Source organism: Brachyistius frenatus, unplaced genomic scaffold (assembly GCF_029030835.1).
Source record: "Brachyistius frenatus isolate BFR_SWC_R1_liver_20210118 unplaced genomic scaffold, ASM2903083v1 Contig_137, whole genome shotgun sequence".
Taxonomy (NCBI): Eukaryota; Metazoa; Chordata; class Actinopteri; family Embiotocidae; genus Brachyistius; species Brachyistius frenatus.
The window spans coordinates 516,058-542,784 of NW_027210736.1; the positions used below are offsets into that span (position 1 = coordinate 516,058).

The following is a 26,727-nucleotide window of genomic DNA, read 5'->3' on the forward strand; positions in this document are numbered from 1 at the left end:
AACAAAATAAATATTTACAATATGATCTGGAACACTTGGACGTCGCACCGTTACAGCAGAAGTCAACTTTGAGAAGCTGCATGTCGGGATAAAACCATGTTTTAGGATCGTTTGCAAAAAAAAACGCTCGACGCTTTCACATTAAAATGTGCAAAGTAAGAAGAGGAAATGTGGAATATATCAAATGTCTGCTGCGGTCGGCGCGTCTGAAAACCGGCATGCTGCTCGCAAAAAATACCAACGAGGAGTTTCACTTGAAGGACGGGCGATCTGTCGATGGAGATGCACGTCGGCGTCACGCGTTCTCACGTCTCACCTGGTTACCGCGGACGACAGAGCGATGGAGAGGGAAGTCGTGGAGTCAGCAGGTCGTCGTCGTCGTGGCAGCGGCGGTGCTTCAAAACTGAAGAAAAACCAGACGATTTAAAAGTCCGGCGTCGGAGGACGAAGGAGCCGTTTTCCTTTCAGCTCCACCGGCTGCCGTGCTCCTGCAGGAGGCCGTACGGCCCGCAGAAGTACCCGGAGGACGAGGGGCCCAGACCCCCCAGCTGCCGGACGGACTTGCACATGGGGCAGGGGTAGTCGGAGAGGCCTTCGATGTCCTCGAAGGCCAGGTTGACGATCTGGTCGCAGCACAGGTCGCAGTAGAGGTGGCCGCAGGAGAGGCGCTTCAGACGCACCTCGTAGGAGATGCAGCACTGGCAGTGAGGCACGTCGGGGCCCAGAGACAGGGAGCCCGTCAGGGAGCTGCTCTCCAGGCTGCCCGCCGGGCTGCAGCTCAGCTTGGCGGGAGACCTGAGGAGGAGGAGGAGGAGGAGAGGCAGGGTGTGAAGGAGGTCTGAAGGGATGGAAACGACGCAGAGCTGACCGACCGACTCCCCTCGTCAGATGATTGAAGGGCGATCGTGGTTCAGTGGTCACAAAAAAACAAAAACAAATATTCAGCAGCTTCTTGAATGTTTCTCTATTTAAAACTAAATTGACCAGAAATCTACAAGCAAACCACATTTTATCCAAAAACACAGAGCTGTGAATCTGAATCATTTTGTTCTTAAACCTTCTTTAGCTGCAGAAATCGACGTGATTTTTAAAAACATCCTGATGCGTTAAGGAGGCGCATTTGTTTGTTTTCTGACATTTTACAGACGAAATCTGCCGGAAAAAAAGCTGCAGCGTGAAAGAAATCTGTTTTTTCTGCTGCTGTGATTCTTTCCAGCGAAAAAACTGGTGAAAGAGGACCTGAAGAGATCCCAGGATGTGAATATTGTGCAGTGATTTAAAGAGTGTGTGTGTGTGTGTGTGTGTGTGTGTGTGTGTGTGTGTGTGTGTGTGTGTGTGTGTGTGTGTGTGTGTGTGTGTGTGTGTGTGTGTGTTGGCTGCAGTGGAAACCTGTTGACGCAGATCACGGAGCCTCGTTCTGATCAGATGTGGCTGCATGTGAATGTTAAAGAGCTGCAGGTTCACCAACGTGATTAAAATCAGACATTTCTGGATGGAGACGCAATAAAAAATAAATTAAAAAAAAAATCATTTCTAAGTTGTGTAACGTAAAAGATGGAGAACAGCAAAATGCAATGAGTCAGGAAATCTGTTGTCATAACAACAGGGAAGTGAAGGACGAGTGTTTAAAAGGCGTCTCTGCTGTGATTTGACAGTAGTCCTCAAATCATGGTTATGGCGCGTGACCACACAATAAAGGATTCCACTGATTTCTAATTCTACCAAACAGGGAGGACAAACACGCGCGTCATTAACATATCTCAGTGGTTGTAAAGCAGGACACCTTTCAGAGATTTTATTCTGAGGATTTGGGTCGGTACCGAAAAAACAAGCACAGCCAGGTGGATGAACGCGCGCGAGCTCACCTGGACGGCGACGAGTCTTTGAAGCAGTCGAAGCTGAGAGCCGCGAGGATCCTCCAGAGCAGGTCCATGCCGGTTCCTCTCATCGTAACATCCACAGCTCCGCGACCTGCTTTCTGGAGCGCGTCATCATGTGGAAAAATCGCGACAGCACACGAGCTCTGCCTCCACCCCCCCCCCCCCCCCCACCCCCCCCCCACAAATATTACATCCAAATCTCCCACGATGCGGTTTTTAAATTTTTAATTTTATTTTACATAGACGACAGCATCATCATCATAATCATCATCATCATCCTCCTCCGCAGGAATGTGAATGGAGGTAAACAAAGCGCCTCTGAGTGTCCTGCGGTTCCCCTCTTCCTCCTCCCCCTCCTCTTCCTCCCCCTCCTCCTCCTCCTCAGCAGTGGAAATAGGACGCACAGAGGCGCAGCTGAGGTGTTTGATTTGCATCAATCAGAGAGAAACACGGCGGACCAATGAGGTCCAAGTGGAGCAGCAGACCGAGTTGGCCTCAAAAGACTGCAAGTTTATTGATAATGATAAAAAATAAATAAATTAAAAAAGCATACTATCCCTTTAATTGTATTATTGCTATATCATTGAAATATGCAGTTAAAATAAAATGATTCTGCTTGTGTCATCCGTTTTCATTAAAAAGTTAAGAACAATCTGTATTACAATTAGAATATATTAGAAAATATAAATACATATTTTGTTTGAATATAGTTTCATACCGTAAGGTTGGATTCAACCCTCCGTTTCAACGACAGGAAAGGAGATGTTTTTACATTTTGAGATCATAAAAGAATATTTTTATTTATATTTCTTTTTAAAATATGTGCAACTTTTAGCACACTGTGGAAAGAAAGCAAACTCCTAAAAAGTACATAGCATCTCTCAACAATACAATACTTAACCAATTCTAAAACGGCTTAAACCATGATAAGAACAAAATTAACAAAAGGCACGAGAAAAATATAAGGAATAGACCGACATTCAGAAATACACTTATTTGCTTTCTCACCCAGTTTTAAATTAAAAGCTCAATACAGCTTGTGTTTGCACTGATCCGATCTGAGATGGGTTTTTAATGAGCAGGAGTTGTGTTTGAAGGATTTAATGTAGGTGCTCAATGAACGTTTCCTGTGACAGTTACCTGATCTGACCACCAGATGGCGACAAGTATTCACCCTAAAATTCAAAACCAAAATTCATGAAGAGCCTCGAACATGATGATCATCCATCATTTCAGGAAAACTAGACTGAATTTAAATGCTTCATGAATCTTAATGAGAAATGCAGAAACAAAACACAGTTGCAGTTTGTTAGTCTTTTTTGTTGTTGTTGGTGTTTTACATTGTTTTTTTGTTGAGTGATTGAAAGTTGCTTTGTTGACAGTTAGAATCAATGATTCACCAGAAAAAGTCAGATTCATGTTAAGAAAATGAAACAAATATGAAAAGAAAATGTTTGGTGCTGAACTTTGAACTTTAACCTGAACCAGCTGATATTTCTGGTTTCAGCAGAAACAAACTGACTTCACGAACAGATTCAAAGATTTCTTTCTCCCTTTGTGTTGAACAATGTATTTAAAAAAAAACACATTTCAGATAAATTAAACTTCCCTTTTTTTCTTTCTTTCTTTCTTTCTTTCTTTCTTTCTTTCTTTCTTTCTTTCTTTCTTTCTTTCTTTCTTTCTTTCTTTCTTTCTTTCTTTCTATTTTTGGGGTGTTAGTATTCCGTGCCACTAGGGGGCAGTAACGTGTCACACCACACGGTCAGGTAATAAATGAACACAGGTGTGTGTGACCGGAAGTTGTGATGTTTGTACAGCAAAACGGTTTAATAAATACTAACACCAGGAAGTTACACATGAAATATCGGTTTTATTGTAAATATTTCACATCTGAGGAAACTAAAATGTACAACTGCAGCAGGAAAAGAAGCACACAGGACAAACTACAGTTGGCTATGAAGAAGGTTTTTATTCTCCACGGGACTTCCGGTTTTTGGCCAATTAGTCACAACAAACATCAAACATGCAGATTAAAGCTGTCAGCTCAGAAGATATTTGGACAGATTTGCGTTTTCGACCTGAAGAAGATGTGAAATACGTTTCTGAGGAATAAGTGTGAATTCTTTTGACAATCCATCCAGTCGGTGTTTCATCAAATGTGAACAGTTGTTTGGGGGAATGTGATGAAGATAATTTCTCTTTCTAAGGTTCCCGCTGCTTCGTCGCTCTCCGCTATCAGATGGAGGCGCTGATAGCAGCTCTTCACTCAGCTGATCAATAGATGAACCCGACAGACAGCAGCTGGAAGGACTCATCTGATGGAGCTGCTGCCGACGACAATCACACGACAATCACACGACAGCTGCAGCGTCAGAGGGAATCTGATTGGAGGTCAGAAGTACTGAAGACACACACACACACACACACACACACACACACACACACACACACACACACACACACACACACACACACACACACACACACACACACACACACACACACACACAGTAGATGGCTGTGAATGAGCTCATCTGATTTTAGACCAATCAGAGGACAGAAGTAAGCTTTTTTTTTAGGACATATTAATTACGGTTTCTCATTTAATTCATTTTCATGTCCATATTTCTTTCACTCTGCTTTAACTCTCATGTGACTAAAACCACATGACCATGAACTCATCATGGTTACATACAGGAGGTCTACATGTAAACGTCTCTCACCCCCCCCCCATCATATTTACATTAAAGCTACTTTAATATAATAATATTTTATCTTTGACCAACACAATCGTATCACTTCATCGTTGGTACCACGTGAAGGTTTTTGCCAAATTTAAAGAAATTCCCTCAAACTGTTTTTGTGATGTCGCGTTCACGACAACGGGACAGACGGGTGTGAGGGTGGGGGCTTGAGGTTGCTGTGACCTTGAACTTTGACCTTCGGCTACCAAACTTTAATCGGTTCATCCTGGAGGCCGAGTGAACGACTGTGTCACATTTAAAGGAAATTATATCCAGGCGTTCCTGAGATATCATGTTCACGTGTATGTGTAAAACCGTGACCTTGACCTTTGACCTTTGCACCCCAATATTAAATCAGTTCATCCTTGGTATCAAGTGAATGTTTTTGGCAAGTTTGAAGAAATTCCCACAAGGTGTTATTGAAATATTTAATTCACAAGAAGCTGTTGAATTGTGAAAATGTGTATGTTGACCACAGACTGGATATAAAAGTGGACGTAGCTTCTTAGTTCCTGAAGCTGCAATACCATCGAGTGCCACTAGAGGTCGGCTCCAAAAAGCCTCCGGCTCCATAGACTCCCATTCAACTTCTCTCATCAAATCCAAAGTGAATAAAATGTGTCCATCAGTTATCTCAGTGTTGTTAGCTAAAGTCACTCCTTCTTATTAGTTTTCTGGAGGTCCATCTGAAAATAATCCCTCATTCAAGCTGTTATTGTTTAATTTTGTCAAAGTAGTTCTCAGAGGAGAAAAATGTTTTCTTGTTCATCCAGCTGCAGAAAGAACATGCTGAGCCATGGTTAACCGGATCAAATGATTTAATGTTAATGATTTAATCTTCCTCTATCACTGCAGTATCATATGTATCCCATCCAAACATTAATAGGATTTCAGCTGATCTCCACCAGGGGCATCCTTGTCATCTCTGGTTTTTTTTTTCTCTCCTATCGCGGCCAATTACAGGCACGAGCTCGAACACGTGCAAAGGAGAGGCTCGTCTTGCACACTTCATTGCACCAACCGTTTGGGGCATATGGACCAAAAAAAAAAAAAAAGACAAGTCCAACCGGAGACGCACCGAGCAGGAGAAGGTGCAGGGCGCGCGCTCCCACCTGTGTTGATTGCTTCCTGTATAAAAGTGAGACTCTTTTAAATATTCATCAGTGGTGGAGTCAGAGAAAAGGAATCACCTTCAGAGCTTCTAATTACCCCCCCCCCCCCCCCCTGTTTGTGAGAGGAATGGTGTCTGCTGGAGGAGGAGGAGGAGGAGGAGGAGGGGGCGGTGTCTCCATGCAAGGAGGATGCTGTGTAGTAAGACACGGGGGAGGGGGAAAAGGGGGGGGGAAGGAGGAGGAGAGTGCAGCGCTGTGCTACTACGTCAGTGTACATCACAGGAGCGCACAGGACCTTTCTGCTCCCAGTCCTCGGGGTGACTCCCTGCACGAACCGAACCCCGGTCACCCTCAAAAAAACAACCCACCTTCCTCCTATCAAAGGTAAGAAAATAATCCTTTTCATTAGACGTTTCTTTAAATCCTTTTTATACCATTAAAATCCTCTAATTTACGCATCTGCTGCCGCTTTCCGAGCGCGCATCCACGAGCAGGAGCACGTTCAGGGATGTTTCGGAGTGTTTTTTAATACGCAAATTTGACGTTTATTGATCAGAAAGAGGAGTTTAAAGGCCTCTACTGCGCAGCACGATGACCCCTAAATCTGCTCTCAAAAGGGGGAGCCGATGGCACGAGGCGAAATATGCAAAGAAATAAAATATATTTAATAAGAAACAGAACTACGAGACACGATTTGAAGGCTTCTGACTGCTGTGTTTTTTTTTTTTTTTAGAAATGCGCCCTCCGTGCTGGTTCTTGTTCTTGTTCTTGCGGGGAGGTCTCGTGCGTTAAGAGCCATTATCATCATCATCATCATCATGTCTCCATCCATCCCAGCTCAGGGACAGAAGGGCAGGAGGTTACATGAAGGGATTTAATGTTTTTAAAACATCACAAACCTCCAGCTTCAAACCATCGATGCGTAATTACCGCTGTTTTGTTTGGCACCGATGCCCTTGTCTCTCTCCCTTCCGCCTTCTCTCACCACCACACGGTCATAAATCAGCCTCAGTTTTCCCCTCAGATAGAATATATATAAAAAAAGTTTCCCTGCTTGTGTGTTGTTATATTTAATCTATGAGGTCTGTGCAGGCCGAAAGGTGCCGCTGTATCCGGGGTGTCCTGTCTTGCGTCGTGCGCCAGAATGACCTTGTAGAGCCCCATCGGGGAGAATGTGACGGAGAGAAGAGTGATGAGCAGGGTTTTTTTTATCCTGCTGTGGTTTTTGCTTTGTGGTGGTCTTTCTGTAAAAGCTGCTGAGACGCATCTCTGGATGCTGATTGGTTGTGAAGGTGCAACATGGAGCCTCGTGGCTGTTTGGAAAACAGATTTGTGGATGTTTCTCTTCTTTTTTTTCTTCTTTTTTTGAACAACTTTGCATGTGTTGCTGTCTCCTCGTGGCAGCCATCACTGCAGCTTCGGAGCTATTTCTGCATGCAGCCTACAGGAGGGGTTTCAGTGAGGGGAGCAGCTCTAACCTGCAGCTTTACTGAACATATCATTTATATAGTGTGTGTGTGTGTGTGTGTGTGTGTGTGTGTGTGTGTGTGTGTGTGTGTGTGTGTGTGTGTGTGTGTGTGTGTGTGTGTGTGTGTGTGTGTGTGTGTGTTTTTGCTTCTGTTGTTACTGGAGCTTAAATTTGAAACCCAGAGAGCAGCAGTGCATTTATGAGGAAACCTTTTGTCTGTGTTTGCGTGTCTGGTTGTTGTTCATGCAGCTCTGTTCACCTGCAGCTTGTGTGTGTTTCCTCTGAAGCACCTGCAGGAGAACACGCCCACACCGACTTCTGGCCTCACACACCTGCTAACTGCTATAATTACGGGTGAGAAATATTCAGCACATTCCCAGTTGAACTGTTGTTAAACACCACATGATGTGTTCCCCAACGACTCCGGCGAGTTTAAAACCATAATCGGCTTCAATTTATAGACAGAAAATGTTTTCTGTGTCATATCTGATAATACTCAGTTGAGTAAAACAAACTAACTGCGGACGTGTTTTACTATTTTCTGCCACAAAACGATTGATTAAGAGAATAATTGGCGGTTTGAAAGATGAAATAATCCCTGGTTCCTTTATGATGATGATGTCACTGATTGTCTACAGATTTGTTTACTCATTTGTTAAGACGGTCTCTGAACACATCACTCAGGACAAACAGAGTGTCTTCTGCAGGTGATGCCGACGCTCCCTCTTTAAAGGGCCGCTCCTTCTTTAAAGGGCCGCTCCCTCTTTAAAGTGCCGCTCCTTCTTTAAAGGGCCGCTCCCTCTTTAAAGGGCCGCTCCTTCTTTAAAGGGCTGCTCCTTCTTTAAAGGGCCGCTCCCTCTTTAAAGGGCCGCTCCTTCTTTAAAGGGCCGCTCCTTGTTTAAAGGGCCGCTCCTTCTTTAAAGGGCCGCTCCCTCTTTAAAGTGCCGCTCCCTCTTTAAAGGGCCGCTCCTTCTTTAAAGTGCCGCTCCCTCTTTAAAGTGCCGCTCCTTCTTTAAAGGGCCGCTCCCTCTTTAAAGGGCCGCTCCTTCTTTAAAGGGCCGCTCCTTCTTTAAAGTGCCGCTCCCTCTTTAAAGTGCCGCTCCCTCTTTAAAGGGCCGCTCCTTCTTTAAAGGGCCGCTCCTTCTTTAAGGGCCGTTTGCTTTCCCTGCTGCTCAGGAGTAGCTGAGGGAGTTGCTGTTTGCTGTTCTCATTTTCTGCCTGCTGCCCCCGCTGATTGGGCCACGCTCCGGTCCGTCCTCTGAGATTAAACCCCCCCTAACCCCGTCACAAGTTACAACTCGCCTCTCTCCGGAGCTGGGAGCAAATGGAGCCGGGTGTATTCGCATAACGGATGTCAGATTCAACAATTAGCAGAGCTGCTCCACCGTTCAGACGCTGAAGAGCTTCGTTGGTGCCGCCTCGTTTTTTTGTGTGTTTTTTTTCCAGATCGGTCGGTTTTCAGCTCCAGATTTTGCTGCTGAAATGTTCTGCTGAAGATTTACTGTGAAGCTGACGGAGACCAATCGATGGCCTTCTCCCTCGTCTGCAGATGTGTGTGTGTGTGTGTGTGTGTGTGTGTGTGTGTGTGTGTGTGTGTGTGTGTGTGTGTGTGTGTGTGTGTGTGTGTTTTTGGGTGTCGAAGCAATGATAAGTATCAAGCACATAACTCTCCATTAACAAGTGAGAGCTTTTGTTTCTTATCTGCAGGAGAGCTGTTCGTCCAGAAGCTGCTGCTTTCAGGAGAAAATACCAATGAAATGTTCCTTTTTATATTTGTGACATGTGATATTTAAATAGTACTACAGCTGTCAAACAAACCACAGACCAAAGAACATTTCATGGAGCTTATATTTAACTATAATTTCTAAGGAACTTTAGATTTTTGGGGAATTATTTCCTTTGCTTTCTTACAAATTTAAAGCCGAAAGCTGTCAAGTATGTCGAGGGCAGTTCTGTATGAAAACAACAGTCTTCATTTGAATTATGTAATTTAACAGTATTTCTGCAACAATTAAAAAAAAATTGAGTGCAGATTTATACATTTAACATATTAGATATGAAATCTAGTTAAATTGGACCATAAAAATGCAGCGAATGTTGAGACGACTGATCTCACATTTGTGTGTTAAGTTAGAAAACAGTCGGCTTAAAACTGAGAAGAGCGTGCTGAAACCTCCTTAAAACCACCGTCTGTCACGTTTATGTTTCTCTTCCAGTGTGAATGAAGCAGGTAAAATGTGAATTAGTGAACAGAGCCAATCAGCTCCTCACTTTAAGCCACAGGAACTTCCTCGTGGTACCGATCGACCCGTCAAACTCTGTAGAAGGTGTTGCAACCTAAAGATATTTGGACGTTATGAAGTTCACCTAAACATTATGAGTTGTGACAGAAATATGTATTTTTATTTCTGTACATTGTTTAACATTTTCTCTTTAGTTGAATCTTGTTTTCGTTTGAAGAGACAAAATGTGTATTCTCGTTCAGAGCGACAGCGTTTCATCAGTCGGCGTGCAGCTCTGATGCAATCATTGAGACAGTTGTTTGGAGCAGGAAGTGACCATATTTGGATGAGCTGGGGGAGGAGCCAGCGGTGGATCTGACCTATCTGATTGGAAACCTGACGATACTACGTCCCGCCCACCGATAGCTGTAACCTGTCAATCAAACAGACACGCCCCCAAAACCAGGTCTTCTTGAATCTTCTTTTCTAATGAATGAGGGATTATTTTCAGATGGACCTCCAGAAAACTAATAAGAAGGAGTGACTTTAGCTAACAACACCGAGATAACTGATGGACACATTTTATTCACTTTGGATTTGATGAGAGAAGTTGAATGGGAGTCTATGGAGCCGGAGGCTTTTTGGAGCCGACCTCTAGTGGCACTCGCTGGTATTGCAGCTGAAGACCTCATTTTTCAGACCCGGAAGCTACGAACACTTTTATATCCAGTTTGTGGGTGCAACATAAATTATTTCAATAGATAATAAATAAATATTTGAAGCTGTCATATAGCATCTCCTCTCTTCTCCCCTTTAAAGCCTGTTTAGTTGACTGAACTCTGTAATGAGACAAAACACTGCAGCTACAACGCAAACAGCTTCGATGCAGCAGCGGACGCTCGTAGTGGCGACGATCGAATTCACATGAACGTGAAAGAACATTTGAGCCGTCGTGGAGTGGGAGAGAAGAGCTGCAGCAGAGTGTCTGCAGAGTGAGTTGGGCCTCCAGCAGCTCTATAATCTCCTCCTGTAATCCCTGCAGCACATTTCGGGGGTGTTCGCAAGAATTCGGCTCGACACGATTCACCGTAGTTACACAGAGCGTGACGGGTCATCACATCGGACCTCTTTGTTTTTGGTCCTGAGTGAAACATCTCAACATCTTACAGGACGGATTGGCAAATATTCACGTTCCTCTGAGGAGAAATCTGCAGACCCAAGTTCAAACATCTGTGCCAATAATGGCCTTCCTGTTTAGTGCTAATTAGCACATGCTAACATGCAGATGCGTCACCATAAGATGGTGAACATTATGCATGTTAATGTTCTCATTAACTCTTAATACCCTCTTCATTTTCTTCCTTTTAAAACGGATGAAATGACCTGAAGTCTTAATTGTTTGTTTTCTAGCTGACTTGTTTACCTGAGCTTATTGTGGCAGTGACTCCTAATTTTCCATGTTTTTAACTCATGAATTTTGTCAGCTTCATGTTTGTAGTTTGCAGCTCTGTTGTGGAGGCTTCACACACTGGTGGTGAATGCTAATGAGCCCAAATGATAAGATGACACTGATGTGACACACAGTGTTTTTCTGCTGTTTTTTTTGGCGCTGCAGGTTTTGAGCAGCTGCCCTCAGTCTGACTCCTCTTCAGTCCATTTTGCACCGAGCGGAGCCAAAATGGATGCAGAGCGCTGACGTCACGGGGTTTGACATGGTGTTGCTAGCCGCCTCGGTGCCAACGGGGTGACGGTGCATCGCTGAGCAGTGATGTGATTCATGTTAGCGCTGCAGACTCTCACCCACAGGGGACTCGTGCATGTACAGCCAAAGCGTCGGGGGGGGGTGGGCGGAGCCTACGACCCAGTAGGCTACTAACAACCAATCATCACGCCCTGCTGTTGTCTCTTCAGCCCGGAGGCCACACGGGAACGCGGTGCAGCTTGACTGAGTGTCACTTCCTGTGCGGTCGGTGCAGATGAGAGTCGGTACGGCGGAGAGGAGAGTTTTATGGCACCGATACATCACCGCTGAGGGCCGAGCCGACGCCGGCGCCTCCGTCCTCGTGGCCGCGAAACAAGACATGAATAATGGAGGATTTATTCACACGGTCTCAGCAGGAGTTCCCAGAATGATCCGACCAGAGAATCTGATGATGGATGAAATTCAGAGCAGCCAGGAGAAGTGTGTGTGTGTGTGTGTGTGTGTGTGTGTGTGTGTGTGTGTGTGTGTGTGTGTGTGTGTGTGTGTGTGTGTGTGTGTGTGTGTGTGTCCACCTCTCCCTGCTTCAGGCTGGAGGGCATTTCAATGACTTTACCACCGAAGGTACCAGCAGCAAACAAACAGGGAGTCCATGTTGTTTTGATTAGCTTCAGAGGATGATATTGATTCAACCTTTGACCCCTCAGACTCACAGGGTGATTATTAGAAATGAGCCAATAGAAATCACTTTAAAAACAGAAGAGTATTTATTTAGTGGGTGCGTAGTTGTGACTCAAATGTACGTTACGAATCCTCCACTTCAGATTCTGTCCGTCACCATCTTTGCTAGTTCGGAGCAGGAAGTGACCATATTTGGACGAGCTGGGGGAGGAGCCAGCGGTGGATCTGACCGATCTGATTGGAAACCTGACGATACTACGTCCCGCCCACCGATAGCTGTAACCTGACTGCACCACAGGCCTGTCAATCAAACAGACACGCCCCCCAAAACAGGTCTTCTTGATGCACATGACAGTAATACCAGACTTCATCATGAGGTTTTAGAACTTTGAATATCTGCACAAATTTGGTGCCAATCCAATTTTGTTTGTATAAATGAACAGTTTAGAGCTCTTGTTTCCTGCGTCGTCCTCCAGGTCATGTTACATCCATGTAGACGATCAGCTGACTCGTCTGTCGTCTCTCTTCTCTGGCGAGCCGACATGAACCGAACATACGTCTGAATCTGAACTCCTCCGGTGGCCTGAGCCCGTGGTGGCGCGCTTTAGTTTGTTGACTGAGTCTTTGTGGGGAGGAAACGTTCACACAGGACAGGCGGGTGGGCCGAGCCGACCCGACCCACAATGCAACGCTCCTGATGCGCCCAGGAGAGCAGAAAGACTCTGTGTGTAACCGAGACGTCGGTGAGCAACTGAGAACGAACACAGACAGAGTTTATCGACGTCTGTTCATCTCAGAGAGCTGCAGGGAATAATTCGATGAATACACCAGTATAACCTCGTTTTAAAGAAAAAACACGTGACAGCACTGCTGTTAAGCAATTATGATGCCAGAGTCCCACTGATGCTGCTCAAGAGCTCCAGTCGGACTTTAAATCGACTTCGGAAAGGTCTTTTTTTCTGACTGCAACTTTTTCTGTTCTCCATCAGCGCTGCAGTTTTTGGTGTTGCTAAGAAACTATGAGATTTGTGCCAAAATGGCAGATTAAAAATGAGTCTGACAGAAACAACATTACACACCCACTCAGTCCATGAAAATCACGGATGGAGAATTTAAACAGTAATTCGAAGACGGATGTGTGTCTGAAAAATTGAAAATACCCTCAAATATACTGAATATTCCCCAAATCTTAAGATTTTTTGATCAAAATGTTTATTTCTATACATACATGTATATCTGCATGTGAGCTTGATCAGGATGCCGCTGAGCCTCCGGGACGATCTTTCAGAGGAGAAAAATTCAGCGCACACGTCACAGCGAGAAATCGGAGATGTCAGGAGAAATGAATTCTGCGCCGCATGACATTACCAGCCATCTGCAGCTCGGAGGAATCACCACCGGTCCACACACACACACACACACACACACACACACACACACACACACACACACACACACACACACACACACACACACACACACACACACACACACACACACACACACACACACACACACACACACACACACACACACACACACACACACACTGCCTGTCATCACTCCCGCCCATCTCTGCGACGCCTGCTCGCTGCAGCGTCTGTGCCGTCAAATGAGCATCAACATGTAACTCGGTGTGTAAATAGGAGCGGACGAGAGAAGCCGGGTGATAATTCATATTTTTGGCTTCACGAACAGTCTGCAAAAGGAAAATGTACTTTTGATATAATGCTGTAACAGCTGACCACAGTTCATTAATTTATTATTTTTATTTAGTTTACACTCTACTTGCCTTTAGGTAGTTTATGAAATTGTTTATTCCGTTAAACAAAAGGAATATTTGTTCATTTCTTCATAAAACATGAGTAGAGTAAGAGCTAACGAGATCTGTTGATATTTTTTTAAGTGCTGGGCAGTGATTGGACGACTGAATGTCCAGACTCGGTTTTATTGGAGCTTGTTTGTTTCGTCTAGAAACCTGAATTCACTCCGGCCTGTCCATCTAACCAGTTGAGTGCAATACCACTGAGGGTTAGGGTTAGTTATTCAGACGATGTGTGGAGATGATCGTCGGTTTCCTCCGAGCCCGTAAAACCCGCTCGTCTCGTTTCTCTGCCAGAAAACTGCCCGCTTGCTGAACGGCTCTCATGTTACCACAAAATTAAAAGCTCCTGTCGGTGAGTGCCAAGACCCGACGGAGGAGAGGAAACCTATTAAGAGCCTGGTTTAGGCAGACTATCGACAGATGAATTCTAAAGAGTGCCAGTGTGCTCCTCTGCTTCATATTAAAACACCTCCAATTGAACCACAATCACAAATAAGATGAAACGGTTACGACAATCACATCTTTATAGGCTTTATTTTAAAAAGCTCCCCACGGACCTGAAACGTCCAGTTTCACAACGACAACGTATACGACAACGTATATACCTAAACTTTTTATTTTGGGGAACAGAAAATAAGCTTTGTGTCGATTGTGTTGTCGAGGGCGAGAAAGTCGCGGTCGTCAAGTTGGAGAAACCTGTTGTGGTGTGCAGCGAATGTTTTCCCCTCAGACGTCCTTCAACATGACAGCTAGCTGCTAACAAAGCAAAAAAAAAAGAAGCTTTTATCGCTAAAAACCAGCTGTTTTTTAAACAAGATTAACAAAGTGTCTTCAGTGGATTGTAGTTTTTTTGTTTGGACTACACAACATGGACGAATCATTCCCTTATCGTGTTTTTACGGAGACTGTGTTGGCAAACAGCTGCTGGTGCAACGGTCGTGTCCGTGGATTGATGTTTTCTGGCTGCACGGCCAACATACAGTAAGTCCAACATCAGCCCTCCTTCCAGCTTCGTTTTGGTCTCCACCAGCTGCAGGAGGAACATTTCTTTTCAAATTTGGATGAGTTCATCCTTCTTAGAAGAAAATAAATTGAAACTGTTGACAGAGCGAACGAGATGTTTTAGTGTTTTCTGAGACGATATCTTCGTCCCGGTCGATCCGTTAAAAACAGTTTGATTAGTCGGCGCGGCGTCGACTGCAGCGACGCGTCGGCCATTCGGCTCCTTCAGTCTTTTGTTAGCGAGCTTTCAGTCCTCCTCATTGTATGTTGTACGTATACGAGGTCGTGGTCTGCGTCCCTCTGCCGTTTCCTCTGCTCACTGGAAGCAAATGGGATTACGTAATTAAAGTCTTTCATCAGCGGCTGACGAACGCCCCCCCCCCCCCCCCCACCTCGCTCGACTGTTAATTTATCGTCTATTTACACTTCATTAAAGATGCCAGAACAGTTTGGAAAACGCTTTTTGTTTTCACAATATCTCATCACATGACTCCAAGCAGCGGTAAACGCCAGCTGCATACAAAAGACGCGTAACACAGAAACTGTGTACTTGTTGGAAATCAGTTGCCAGAGTGATGTTTTTTCTTTTTTTCTGTGCTCTGGGAGCCACAGCTGCACGGTGAGCCGACATATTCACACGAGGAGAGTGTTTGTTATTCATAGGCAGAGAGACTCGCTCTCCTCTCCGTATCTCCGGCTGGTGAAAGGCTAATCGGGACGTGACGGGCCGCTTCGCCGCGTTCACATCGGCCCCGAGAGCCCTCACCGGTACAAAGGTCGTAACCATGGCGACCAATCGAGGGTCAATCAGCCTCAGAGAGAAATAGAAAATTGATCGCGGTGCAGAGATAGATGGAGCAGATCGCTTTATAACGGCTCAGAGACAGAAAATAGAGACGGCGGGCCGACTGACACGGGACTGAATGAAAAGCCTGGAGTTGACTCCTCGCAGCACAAACCTCTCGGGAAATCAATAGTTCGCGTTTTGTCCGTCGGCGCAGCCTCCGCTGAGCTCTGACCTCCGACGGAGGTGTTAGATGTTATGAAATGAGCTCGGTTCACTTCAGGGAGACGTGATGGGATGCAGACAAACTGTGATGCTTTAATATGCACGTCGACATCATTTCTGAATATTTTTTATATCTGAACGGAACGACATTATATGGAAACCAGTATTATACAACAAGTAGCTCCGCCCACAGAGATCTGATTGGTCGACTACATCACACCCTGCTCATCGCTAGAAATATAACTCCGCCTCCTTCATAAGAATATATAATTAGCGCAGTTTTGCCGGCAGCTCACAGTGTTGACAGATGACAACAAAGATCAATAATGATAATACATCTCTTTTTAAGCACAGTGACGCATGTTGATTGATTATTTCGGCCGGCGGCCGGCGTTTCCGGAGAGTTAATTCTCCCCCTGAAAGGATTTCTGTGGAGTCTCAACGAGGATGAATCAGGTGTTCGACACGTCTGAAACCCGTCGCTGCACTCTTTCCCTTCTCGTGTCGTTTCCTTGTTTCCTTTTTGTCCTGCACAGATTGTATCTTTGGATGCTGCAGGTTTTACTGCAACACAACACAGACGGCGATAAACGTCCGATTGGATTCTTTATCGCTCGCTGCTCTCGTGGCAGTTTGTTTTTCAGCTGTGAAATCCAATTTCCCCGCAGCAGGACGGAGCCGAGTGGCGTTAGGGAGCGCCGCCGTCACGGCCGACGTGGCCGACGTGGCCTTTAATGTATTCTTAATGGAGTCAATCACTTCCAATGCTGCTTTCAAGACACAGATTAGAGGAGGCCAAGTTTGACTCTTAAAGGTGGGAAATGGTGTTTCCAATGATAGCGGCTCGATGCAGAAGTGTCTTCAGCTGCAGTACCAGCGAGTGCCACTAGAGGTCGGCTCCAAAAAGCCTCCGGCTCCATAGACTCCCATTCAACTTCTCTCATCAAATCCAAAGTGAATAAAATGTGTCCATCAGTTATCTCGGTGTTGTTAGCTAAAGTCACTCCTTCTTCTTAGTTTTCTGGAGGTCCATCTGAAAATAATCCCTCATTCATTAGAAAAGAAGATTCAAGAAGACCTGTTTTTGGGGGCGTGTCTGTTTGATTGACAGGCCTGTGGTGCAGTCAGGTTACAGCTATCGGTGGGCGGGACGTAGTATCGTCAGGTTTCCGATCAGATCGGTCAGATCCACCACTGGCTCCTCCCCCAGCTCATCCAAATATGGTCACTTCCTGAGTCTCCGGACTGCAGCTTCGTGAGTCGCTCGCTGATTTCTCACAAACGCACAACGAGTGAAAACTGAAGTGAGCATTTCACAGGAGGAGATCTCGACACACCAAATGTCTTTCACAGCGTTCGCTCACGACATCCTTCGGAGTGAGAAAACGTTTTAACGGGAGATCTGCAGCGTTTTAAAGACGAAACACAAAATGAAGGCTGATCGATCGATGGAATAAACTATAAGAGATCTTTACTGATCCAAAGATTAACTCCGTTATTCAGCTAAAAAAACGAAAACAATTTGTTCACAGAAGCTGGTTTGAAGTGAGAAATTGTCTCCGAAGGCCGAAGCAGTGAAATCGATTCCACCTCGTCGCTGCAGTTCGTCCTCGAGTGTTTGTGCGTTTGACCCCCAACACGTCGCTCACTGATGCTGTGACCTGTAATCTGGACTAATAATCTATAAACATGAAGAGAAAACGTCTCTACCGACAGCTTTATGACGAGAGGAAGGAACTTCTGTACGTGTGCCACATTTGAAATGTCTTCCTGTCCTTCGGCCCATTAGTTTGATCCGACTGCTCCTAAATTTAGACATTAATAATGTTTAATAATCTTTGATGATTTCCGGACTTTTCTTTTAACATGACAGTGAAGTGAACATCCAACGTCAAGAGTTAAATAATGTGATTATTGTGTTTTATTATGTTGTTTTGATCATTTTAACCTGTAAAGTGTCTTTGAGTACTTGTGCTAACACGGTAATGTAGGGTGCTGAACATGGCTAACATCGTAGCATCAGCCCCTTAGCGTTATTAGCATGTAGCTAAGAGTCCTACAGAAAAACACCCAAAGCTTTTATCATAACTTCTTTATTTTTTAATGTATAAATCTGAGTATTTATGTATTTAAATTGTTTAAATAATCTGAAATCTAATCCCTGAAAAAAAATCTGAAAAAATTAGATCAACCTCTTGAGAGAAAGTCGATTTCTCACAACGGATCCTTTAATGCCAAAATATTCCACGTGACCAGCTGATGGGGATATTTTATGGTATTTTTTGTATTCATCGTGTGCAGAGAATGAAACAGGATCTCACTGATGAACGTTTCTTGCCGTCTTCTCGGGTTTTACTTTCACCGAGCCCGTTCTTAGAAACTCAGGCGTCCCGGCAGACCTTCGGGTCGTATGATGTTGGCTCGGCACTAATCTTGTCGGCTCGACATCCCCGAGGCCGCACAGGAAGCTTTCAAAGATTCCCTCCCTCCTGCTGCCTCCCTCCTCCCCTCTTCTTCCTCCTGCCCTCCTCTTCCTCCCCTCCTCCTCCTCCTCCTCCTCCTCTAGTTACATCTGCCGCTCTTCCTCCCATAGCACTTTTACAAATAGGTTAAATATGTTTTAATGAGCAGCCATAATAAGTCTGGAGTAAGTTACGACCGCCCTCCTTTGTGCCGCTATTAATCACATGGCTCATTGATTTATTGACTGTCGAGGCTGATCACCTCCTGTAATACCGAGCAATGTGTCCTTTTACATTTGATCTCAACAGCACACGAGGTTTGCTTTTAGGAACACGTTAAAGTGGACCTGTGTCGCAGCAGGCTCAGGTTGTATGTTAGCGCTGCTCTGCTGTATATGCCACACTGTGATTTGCGTTGGACGTCGAGATATCTGCTGTTCGCTCCACGCAGGCCGCTGAGCTCCTGGACTCAGATGTCAGCTCCTTAAAGCCGTCATGTCCTCTTTGTTTTTTTGTTTTTTTTCAGCCGGCAGTGCCGAGTCAGATAAATGTGTCAACGCCATGTGATCACTATTAACTACCTTTAATCTGGACTGTTTAAAAATGTGCTTACGATGGCTGTTTCTTCCTGACATGCATGGTGACTCACTAAGACGTCGTCTCTTCCACAGGACGTGTGAGCGCGCTCAGAGTCGTGCAGCGGAGCGGGGAGCTGTCCGCGGTGCTGAAGTTAGCAGCTCACAGAACATCCCCCCCCCCCGGGGCACACTCATGTGCTTGGGCCGCTCCTGATACCTCCCACTCCTCGCAGCAGCTGACCACCACCTCTACACATCCACGATGGAGGACGACGGGCGCTACAGGGACGGCCGCTCGGACTTCATCCGCGGCGCCAAGGACATCGCCAAGGTCGCCAAGAAGCAGGTCGGCAAGAAGGTGGGGCGCGGTGTGGACAAGATGACTGACGAGTACACCAAGCGCTCCTACAAGCGCTTCGAGGAGGACGACGACGACGAAGACTACGGCGGCGCGCCGGGCAACGACGGTGGATATTACCGCAACGACAGCCGGGCCAACGACGACGAGGGCCACAGCGACTCCACCGAAGGACACGACGAGGACGACGAGATCTACGAGGGCGAGTACCAGGGCATCCCGAGGGGCGAGTCGGGCAAGGCGGCCGGCGTGGAAGGCGAGGACGCCGTGGACGGCTTGGCGGCCGCCCAGGCGCGGCAGTTCAGGGACCGCTCGGCGTACGAGGCCGAGCGGAGGAAAGACCAGGAGGAGCTGGCGGAGCAGTACGAAGCCATCCTGCAGGAGTGCGGCCACGGGAAGTTCCAGTGGACGCTCTACTTCATCCTGGGCCTGGCGCTGATGGCGGACGGCGTGGAGATCTTCGTGGTCGGCTTCGTGCTGCCCAGTGCAGAGAAGGACATGTGTCTATCGGAGCCCAACAAAGGCATGCTGGGTAAGACGTCCAAATATCACTCTTCTTGTTCCCCCAAAAAATAAGCTGCTGAAAACACACAGGAGGACGGATCTTCTGGTGTTTCTGTCCATTCAGCAGCTTTTGTTTCAGCTCGTCTTCTCTCTGTTTATCGCCACCACTTCACATTTTATCACTTCACCTTTTTGCATCTCTCTCCCGTGTAATTGCTTCTCAACACCTTGTCAGCGGTGGAACTACAGCTATTTAAGATTCAACTGGCCGTGCAGCAGCCTTTTAAATCGAAGCCTCAGCCAATCAAAACAGCTCGTTCTCCGCTTCACTTGAGCTGTTTCCTGGCTGGACTGTGTGTGTGTGTGTGTGTGTGTGTGTGTGTGTGTGTGTGTGTGTGTGTGTGTGTGTGTGTGTGTGTGTGTGTGTGTGTGTGTGTGTGTGTGTGTGTGTGTGTGCGCGCGTGTGTGTGTATAAAAAAGCAGGCGAAGAACCGGCGATCGTTTTCCACTCCCGAGGCTAACGGGGTCCAATCAGAGTCCAGCGCCTGCCTCGCCATCTGTCATTGGCTGCCCAGCCAGGACACCGCGAACGGGGCCGGAGGTCTCCTGAGGAAAAGTGCTGTTTAGTTCACGCACAGATATAAAGTGTGTATTTCATCGGAGGTGTGAGGAGACACGACTTCAAATCCAGCCTGAACTTCCCGATATCAAATGTCCAGTTACATAATTCAACGTCGATGATTTCGACGATCTCTGCTGAGATAATTATCCACTCAGAGGGTCGTGACCATTTTTCGCATATTTACTTCGATTTGAGGTCAAAGCTGAAATGTTGTTTAACCCTCAAAGATTTTTTTTTTACCCCTAATTTTTAGCATCTTAGCATTTCAAGCTACTGGTTTCCCGTCTTGCATCTTTTTTCCAGTTTTGTTTAAGTCTCCCAGCTCGTTGTTTTGTTCAGCCACGGCAGCCAGCTGTTTCTTCGGAGTAAAAACCTCCGAGCGACTCGCTCAGTGGCCGCCACGCCGTTAGCAACAAGCCGGCGAACACACCGGAGCGTTGAGCAGCTGAAGAGCCAGACGTTTCCCTCAGGGAGCCGAGCCGAGAGGTAATAGAGACGTAAATATTGAACGTACATTCAGCCGGGACAGAAACAGGAAAAGATCATGTTGCTGTAAATCCACAGATAGTTGCTCAGCAGTTTTCACGATCAAAGCAATTATTGTAACGAAGATGAGCATTTTTTTTTTCACAGTTTTACAAAAAGAGGAAATGAACAAAGAACGATGCACAAAAGTAATAAAGGAAGAAAATAAAAGAGACCGAAGGTTGTAAGAAAAAGAAAAATAGACCAAAAAAATATACAAAAAGGAGAATTATGATGAGAAATTGCCATCAGAAGGTAAAAAGCACAGAAGGACGACAAATCATTTTCCAGAATAAACATTTAAAATAAATCTGAACTTCCATAAAAAGAGTGGAGATAAAAAAAAGAAGCAGAAAGTAGTAGTACTCGATTAAAGCCCCTCCACCCCCCTCCGCCCCTCCGGCTGGTTTATGTGTTATGTTGGGGGGGCGGAGCCAGTAGGGAGACCCGTCAGGCCTCCGTTGCCACCCCCCTCCCCCCTTTGTTACACAACATGCCTGACTCATGCTAGAGCGCCTCATACCTCTCCGCATCCCATCATGCCTCAGTGTCCTCCCCTCCCTACACCCCCCCTCCCCTCTCATCACGCTCCATCTGAGCACCTCCTTTAAACTCATGCTCTCTTGGTTTTCACATCATCATGGATCCTGTGGTTATGTCGGGTTTTTAAACAAAATAAGAGAATTAAAAACCAGCGTGAGTCTTTCACACGAGAGTCTGCTGCAGCGGGTTTTTTCTTTTTTTGAGGAGACGATGTGATGCTCAGAGCGGTCGTCACTGGTTTGTCCTTGTTGTGACGCTGCAGAGGTTGCAGCTGCAGCACGCTGTTTGTCGTCATGGAAAGAAGAAGAAGAAGAAGAGTTGTTCCATTCAGCTGTCTTTGTGACTGTGTTCATTAAATGCTCCTAAATGTTCCTGAATGTTCCTGAATGCTCCTGAATGCTCCTGAATGTTCCTGAATGTTCCTGAATGCTCCTGAATGCTCCTGAATGTTCCTAAATGTTCCTGAATGTTCCTGAATGCTCCTGAATGCTGCTGAATGTTCCTAAATGTTCCTGAATGTTCCTGAATGCTCCTGAATGCTCCTGAATGTTCCTGAATGTTCCTGAATGCTCCTGAATGCTGCTGAATGCTCCTGAATGCTCCTGAATGCTCCTGAATGTTCCTGAATGTTCCTGAATGCTGCTGAATGCTCCTGAATGCTCCTGAATGTTCCTGAATGCTCCTGAATGCTGCTGAATGCTCCTGAATGCTCCTGAATGCTCCTGAATGCTCATGAATGCTCCTGAATGCTCCTGAATGCTCCTGAATGTTCCTGAATGTTCCTGAATGCTCCTGAATGTTCCTTGAATGTTCCTGAATGTTCCTGAATGCTCCTGAATGCTCCTGAATGCTGCTGAATGCTGCTGAATGCTCCTGAATGTTCCTGAATGTTCCTGAATGCTCCTGAATGCTCCTGAATGCTCCTGAATGTTCTTGAATGTTCCTGAATGCTCCTGAATGTTCCTTGAATGTTCCTGAATGTTCCTGAATGCTCCTGAATGCTCCTGAATGCTGCTGAATGCTGCTGAATGCTCCTGAATGTTCCTGAATGTTCCTGAATGCTCCTGAATGCTCCTGAATGCTCCTGAATGTTCCTGAATGTTCCTGAATGCTCCTGAATGCTGCTGAATGCTGCTGAATGCTCCTGAATGCTCCTGAATGCTGCTGAATGCTGCTGAATGCTCCTGAATGTTCCTGAATGTTCCTGAATTCCTGAATGTTCCTGAATGTTCCTGAATGTTCCTGAATGCTCCTGAATGTTCCTGAATGTTCCTGAATGCTCCTGAATGCTCCTGAATGCTGCAGCCTGCTGGATGTAATTAGCAACACATTTTGATGCACATTATTTTAAATGGAAATTAAATTCAGCCTGCAAATTAATATTCAACTAACGTTGGAGAATAAATATGCGAGCGAGCAGGTGACAGATTCATGTTTTTATTCTGTCGTCTGGCAGAAATGTTTAAACATGATGGAGCTGTTATTCATGTAGATGTGGAGGAAAAAATCAGCACGTTTTACGTTCTTGTAAATGTCAAGAACACCTCGAGGGAATTTCTTCAAACTTGGCAAAACAGCTGATTTGATATCAAGGACGAACTGATTTGATTATGTGGGTGGGGGTGGGGGGGTCAAAGGTCAAGGCCACTGCGACCTCAATTCGACACATTCACGTGAACGCGACATCTCAGGAACGCCCGGGAATTTCTTAAAATCCGACACAGTTGTTCACTCGGTTTCAAGGATGTTTGGTGGTTTAAAGGTCAAAGTTCAAGGTCACCGCGACCCCATGTCCCTCTCGTCCGTCTGTCCTGTTTTCGTGAGCGCGATATCTCAAGAACGCTTTGAGGGAATTTCTTTAAACTTGACAAAAACATTCACTTGGTACCAACTGAGAAGTGATAACATTTTGGTGGGCAAAGGTCAAAGGTGAAGGTCATTGTCCCATCACATTGTCCTATGCTCATGCGATGCTTCAGGAACGTCTGAAGGGATTTTGTTCAAATTTGTTGCAAATTTAACTCACTCGTGCTTTCTAGTATTTTCTAGTATTTCATTTGCAAGTTATCGGTGGTTTGCTGCTACTTATAATCCAAAGTAAACTCAACAATAAAGCCCGTCAGTAGAGGACGGTGCTGGAGTATCTATGTACAGATCCTGCATCCAATAAGCACCTTTATAACGGATGCTTTGAAATACCTTAAAAACACACAACCTTTTTTAGAAGTCAGTGCTTCCACAAGGTGCCGAAAATAAAGCTGCATGTAACCAACCAACCGGATTATTTCATGAGTTATTTCCCTCCTTTTTTGGGGGGGGGTGAGGGGGGGATCCTGTATTCACATCGCAGTACTAAGTGATTCTGCTGCGGTTGAAAAGCGTTTATGTCCTCGTCATCTCTCAGCGGTCAGCAGTGAGCAGCGTGATGGCGCCCGGCGGAGTCAGCTGATGAGAAGCTGCAGCTCCACTGGCGGCGCGTTCAGAAAGGCCTGCGCGCTCTGGCAGAAAGGGGAAAACCAGCTATTAATAGTGGCCCTCCTCACACACACACACACACACACACACACACACACACACACACACACACACACACACACACACACACACACACACACACACACACACACACACACACACACACACACAGAAACACAGCCCTGCAGTGACACACACTTTTTTCCCCCATGTTCGTGCACACTCAGTTTCCCCTGGAGCCTTTGGGAGCTCTGCCACAGTGCCGACTGGCCACCCCCCCCCCTCTCGCCTCCCCCCTCGCCTCCCCTCTCTCTCTCTTTATTTTTGCCCTCTCTCCATCTCTCCCCCCCCCCCCACTTCCTCTCCAGTGTACCGAGGTGCTCAGCTGTCTGGAGACTCCTGCCTCTCCTCTTTCTCGTCCTTTCGCACCTCGTCCCGCTCGTCTCTGTCACATGACTTATTAAAGTATAGCATGGAAAATAAAGGTTATTTGAGATGTTACTGCCCAGTGTAGAAAGTCAGTGGAAATAAATATGTAACAAATCCCCAAGGGAATTAAAAAACAACCAAAAAAAACAACCAAAAAACAGCCAGTAAAATAATTTAACAGAACAAAATGTATTATTTAAGACTCGCTGTGTTAAATAGATATAACATGAAGAACTGGTTGGCCTGAACACTAGCTGTAAACACAACTCGACATATCATCACTTTTTTGTTTTTGTTTTTTAAGAGTCCTTTTGGCAAATAATTGTTCATTTAAACATCCAGCATCTGGAAGATCATTTGGAGTCGTGGTTTTGGCCACCAGGTCGATATTAACGCTCTCGTAGCTCCACTTTTGTTCTCCACCTGCTGCTGAGTAACATATCTGCTTCCTTAGCAGCCAAACGTTGCGTAATGTTCACCAGTTCGCTGCTGCTATCTCCTGCTGAGGTCCAGATCAACGAGATGAGAGCAGAGAGGGAAATATTCAGGGCTGCACTCCATTCAAGATTCTGCTCATAAACGTTTCTGTCCGTCTCTCTGTCCGTCCGTCCGTCCGTCCATCCGTCCACCTTGATGCTGCTGCATTGCGGTTGCTGAGCCCATTTATCATCCTCATCCTCATCCATCATCATCATCATCATCATCATCCTCCGCTTGTAGTCGCTGCTCTGAGCCGTGTTGTCAGGAGAGGAGGCTCACAGCTGGGGCTCTACACACACACACACACACACACACACACACACACACACACACACACACACACACACACACACACACACACACACACACACACACACACACACACACACACACACACACACTATGAGTCACGTTTCCATCCCTTCAGGTGACATTGCACCGACTGAATGTACATTTCCACAGCCACTACTTGCACAAACCTAAATCTAACAAAGTCTTAGGATTTATATTCTGGAGGCTTCTTCCTCATAAAGAAAACTTTGTGCATCGTCAGGGCATGAATCTGCTTACAAAGACACACACACACACACACACACACACACACACACACACACACACACACACACACACACACACACACTATGGACATGTGCCAACATAAACACAGAAATTCTTTCTGCAATCGATCAAACGTGGGAGTGAAAGTCACCTTCTTCCCCAATTCAGCACTTCAGTGTTTACATGGAAATACACAGAGGACAGAACACACACACACACACACACACACACACACACACACACACACACACACACACACACACACACACACACACACACACACACACACACACACACACACACACACACACACACACACACACACACAAACCTTTCTCTCCTACCTCAGCATCACGAGTCCAACATCTTCATCTTCATCTTCTTCACTGATCCATCAGATCCCTTTAAAGCCCACCAGGCTGCTTCTTCTTCTTCTTCAATGTTTTCCTAATTGACCCCTCAGCAGCTCGTCTGTCGGCCTCGTTCACGCCACAAAACCAACAAACAGTATTAGATGTTGTGCTGTGATCCCACTTGTTGTTGTTGTTGTTGTTGTTGTTATTATTGCTGCTCGTGCTTTGAGGTGAGGAGCAGCTGTCATACCTGTTACATCTCACTCCAACGCCACCGTCTCAGGCCTTAAAAATAAAAGAGACGATACAATCGTTAAGTGGAATTATCTGCCTCATATTTTCCTTCTTAATCTGGCTCCACTCTGGAGGTTGATCGGGATGATTTTAGATCCATTTCTTCCCTCCGGACAGTCGAGGAGTTCCTCATTAGAGGTCGAGCTGAGCCGATTATGATCCCGCAGAGTGACGAGTTCACGGACAAACTCTTCACTTTCCCTGATGAGTCTTCTTGGTTTGGACTTTAAATCTTGTCGTGTTTTTCAAGACTGTTATTGAACTGCAGGTGTTTGAACTTTGCTTTATTCTGAACACTTTAAAGGACTTCTTATTAATATTTGTGTCAAAGATAAAGCTGCAAAGTTCCTATTAGACCCTTAAAACCTTTTTTGTTTTTAAACACAAAACAACACATCTCCACAAAACACAACAAATGCAGTAATACAATTAATAAACAGAAACCGTAACATCACGCACACACAAATATACAATAATACAACATAATAGATCAAATTAAATGCTGCAGCTTATAGCAAACAACTGAAAACAAATATGAACATGGTTTCATAGGGGTCATAAATATGTATAACTCAGGGTCCCAAGTCTTTGATATTTTCCATTTATTTAAACTTGAGTTCTTTGTTTACCTTTCATAATTCATTTTTCCTGAATGTTTAAGATATATAAACTTTTCCAAGTAACACAACCTTGTTCAATAATAGACGACAAAATGACCTCAACGTGTTTCAGATGTGTTTGAACGTTCTGGAACAAGCGGACCGTTTCGTTGAAATTGTTCTGCCGTGTGTTTTTCAGTTTCGCCTCTTCGGCTTGAGATTTTATCACTTCAATTGATCAAAAAATCGAGGATATCGACTCGCTTGTGTTCACTGATTATTGACTTTAAACGTACAGAAAATAG

General features: G+C 45.5%; 2 protein-coding genes across 5 annotated transcripts in view; both read left to right on the top strand.

Moving 5' to 3' along the window:
• otud7b (OTU deubiquitinase 7B) overlaps positions 1-26,727 on the top strand; it is a 167,327-nt gene that overhangs the window by 60,470 nt on the left and 80,130 nt on the right. The gene's annotated exons all lie outside the window — the stretch shown is intronic.
• The window catches only part of sv2a (synaptic vesicle glycoprotein 2A), a 31,836-nt gene continuing 11,088 nt past the window's right edge, over positions 5,980-26,727 (top strand). Inside the window, exons 1-2 of the mRNA XM_069715066.1 lie at positions 5,980-6,120; positions 18,776-19,572. Of these exons, the coding sequence (XP_069571167.1) occupies positions 18,945-19,572 (628 nt within the window). The 5' untranslated portion in view covers positions 5,980-6,120; positions 18,776-18,944. The remainder of the gene's footprint in view (positions 6,121-18,775; positions 19,573-26,727) is intronic.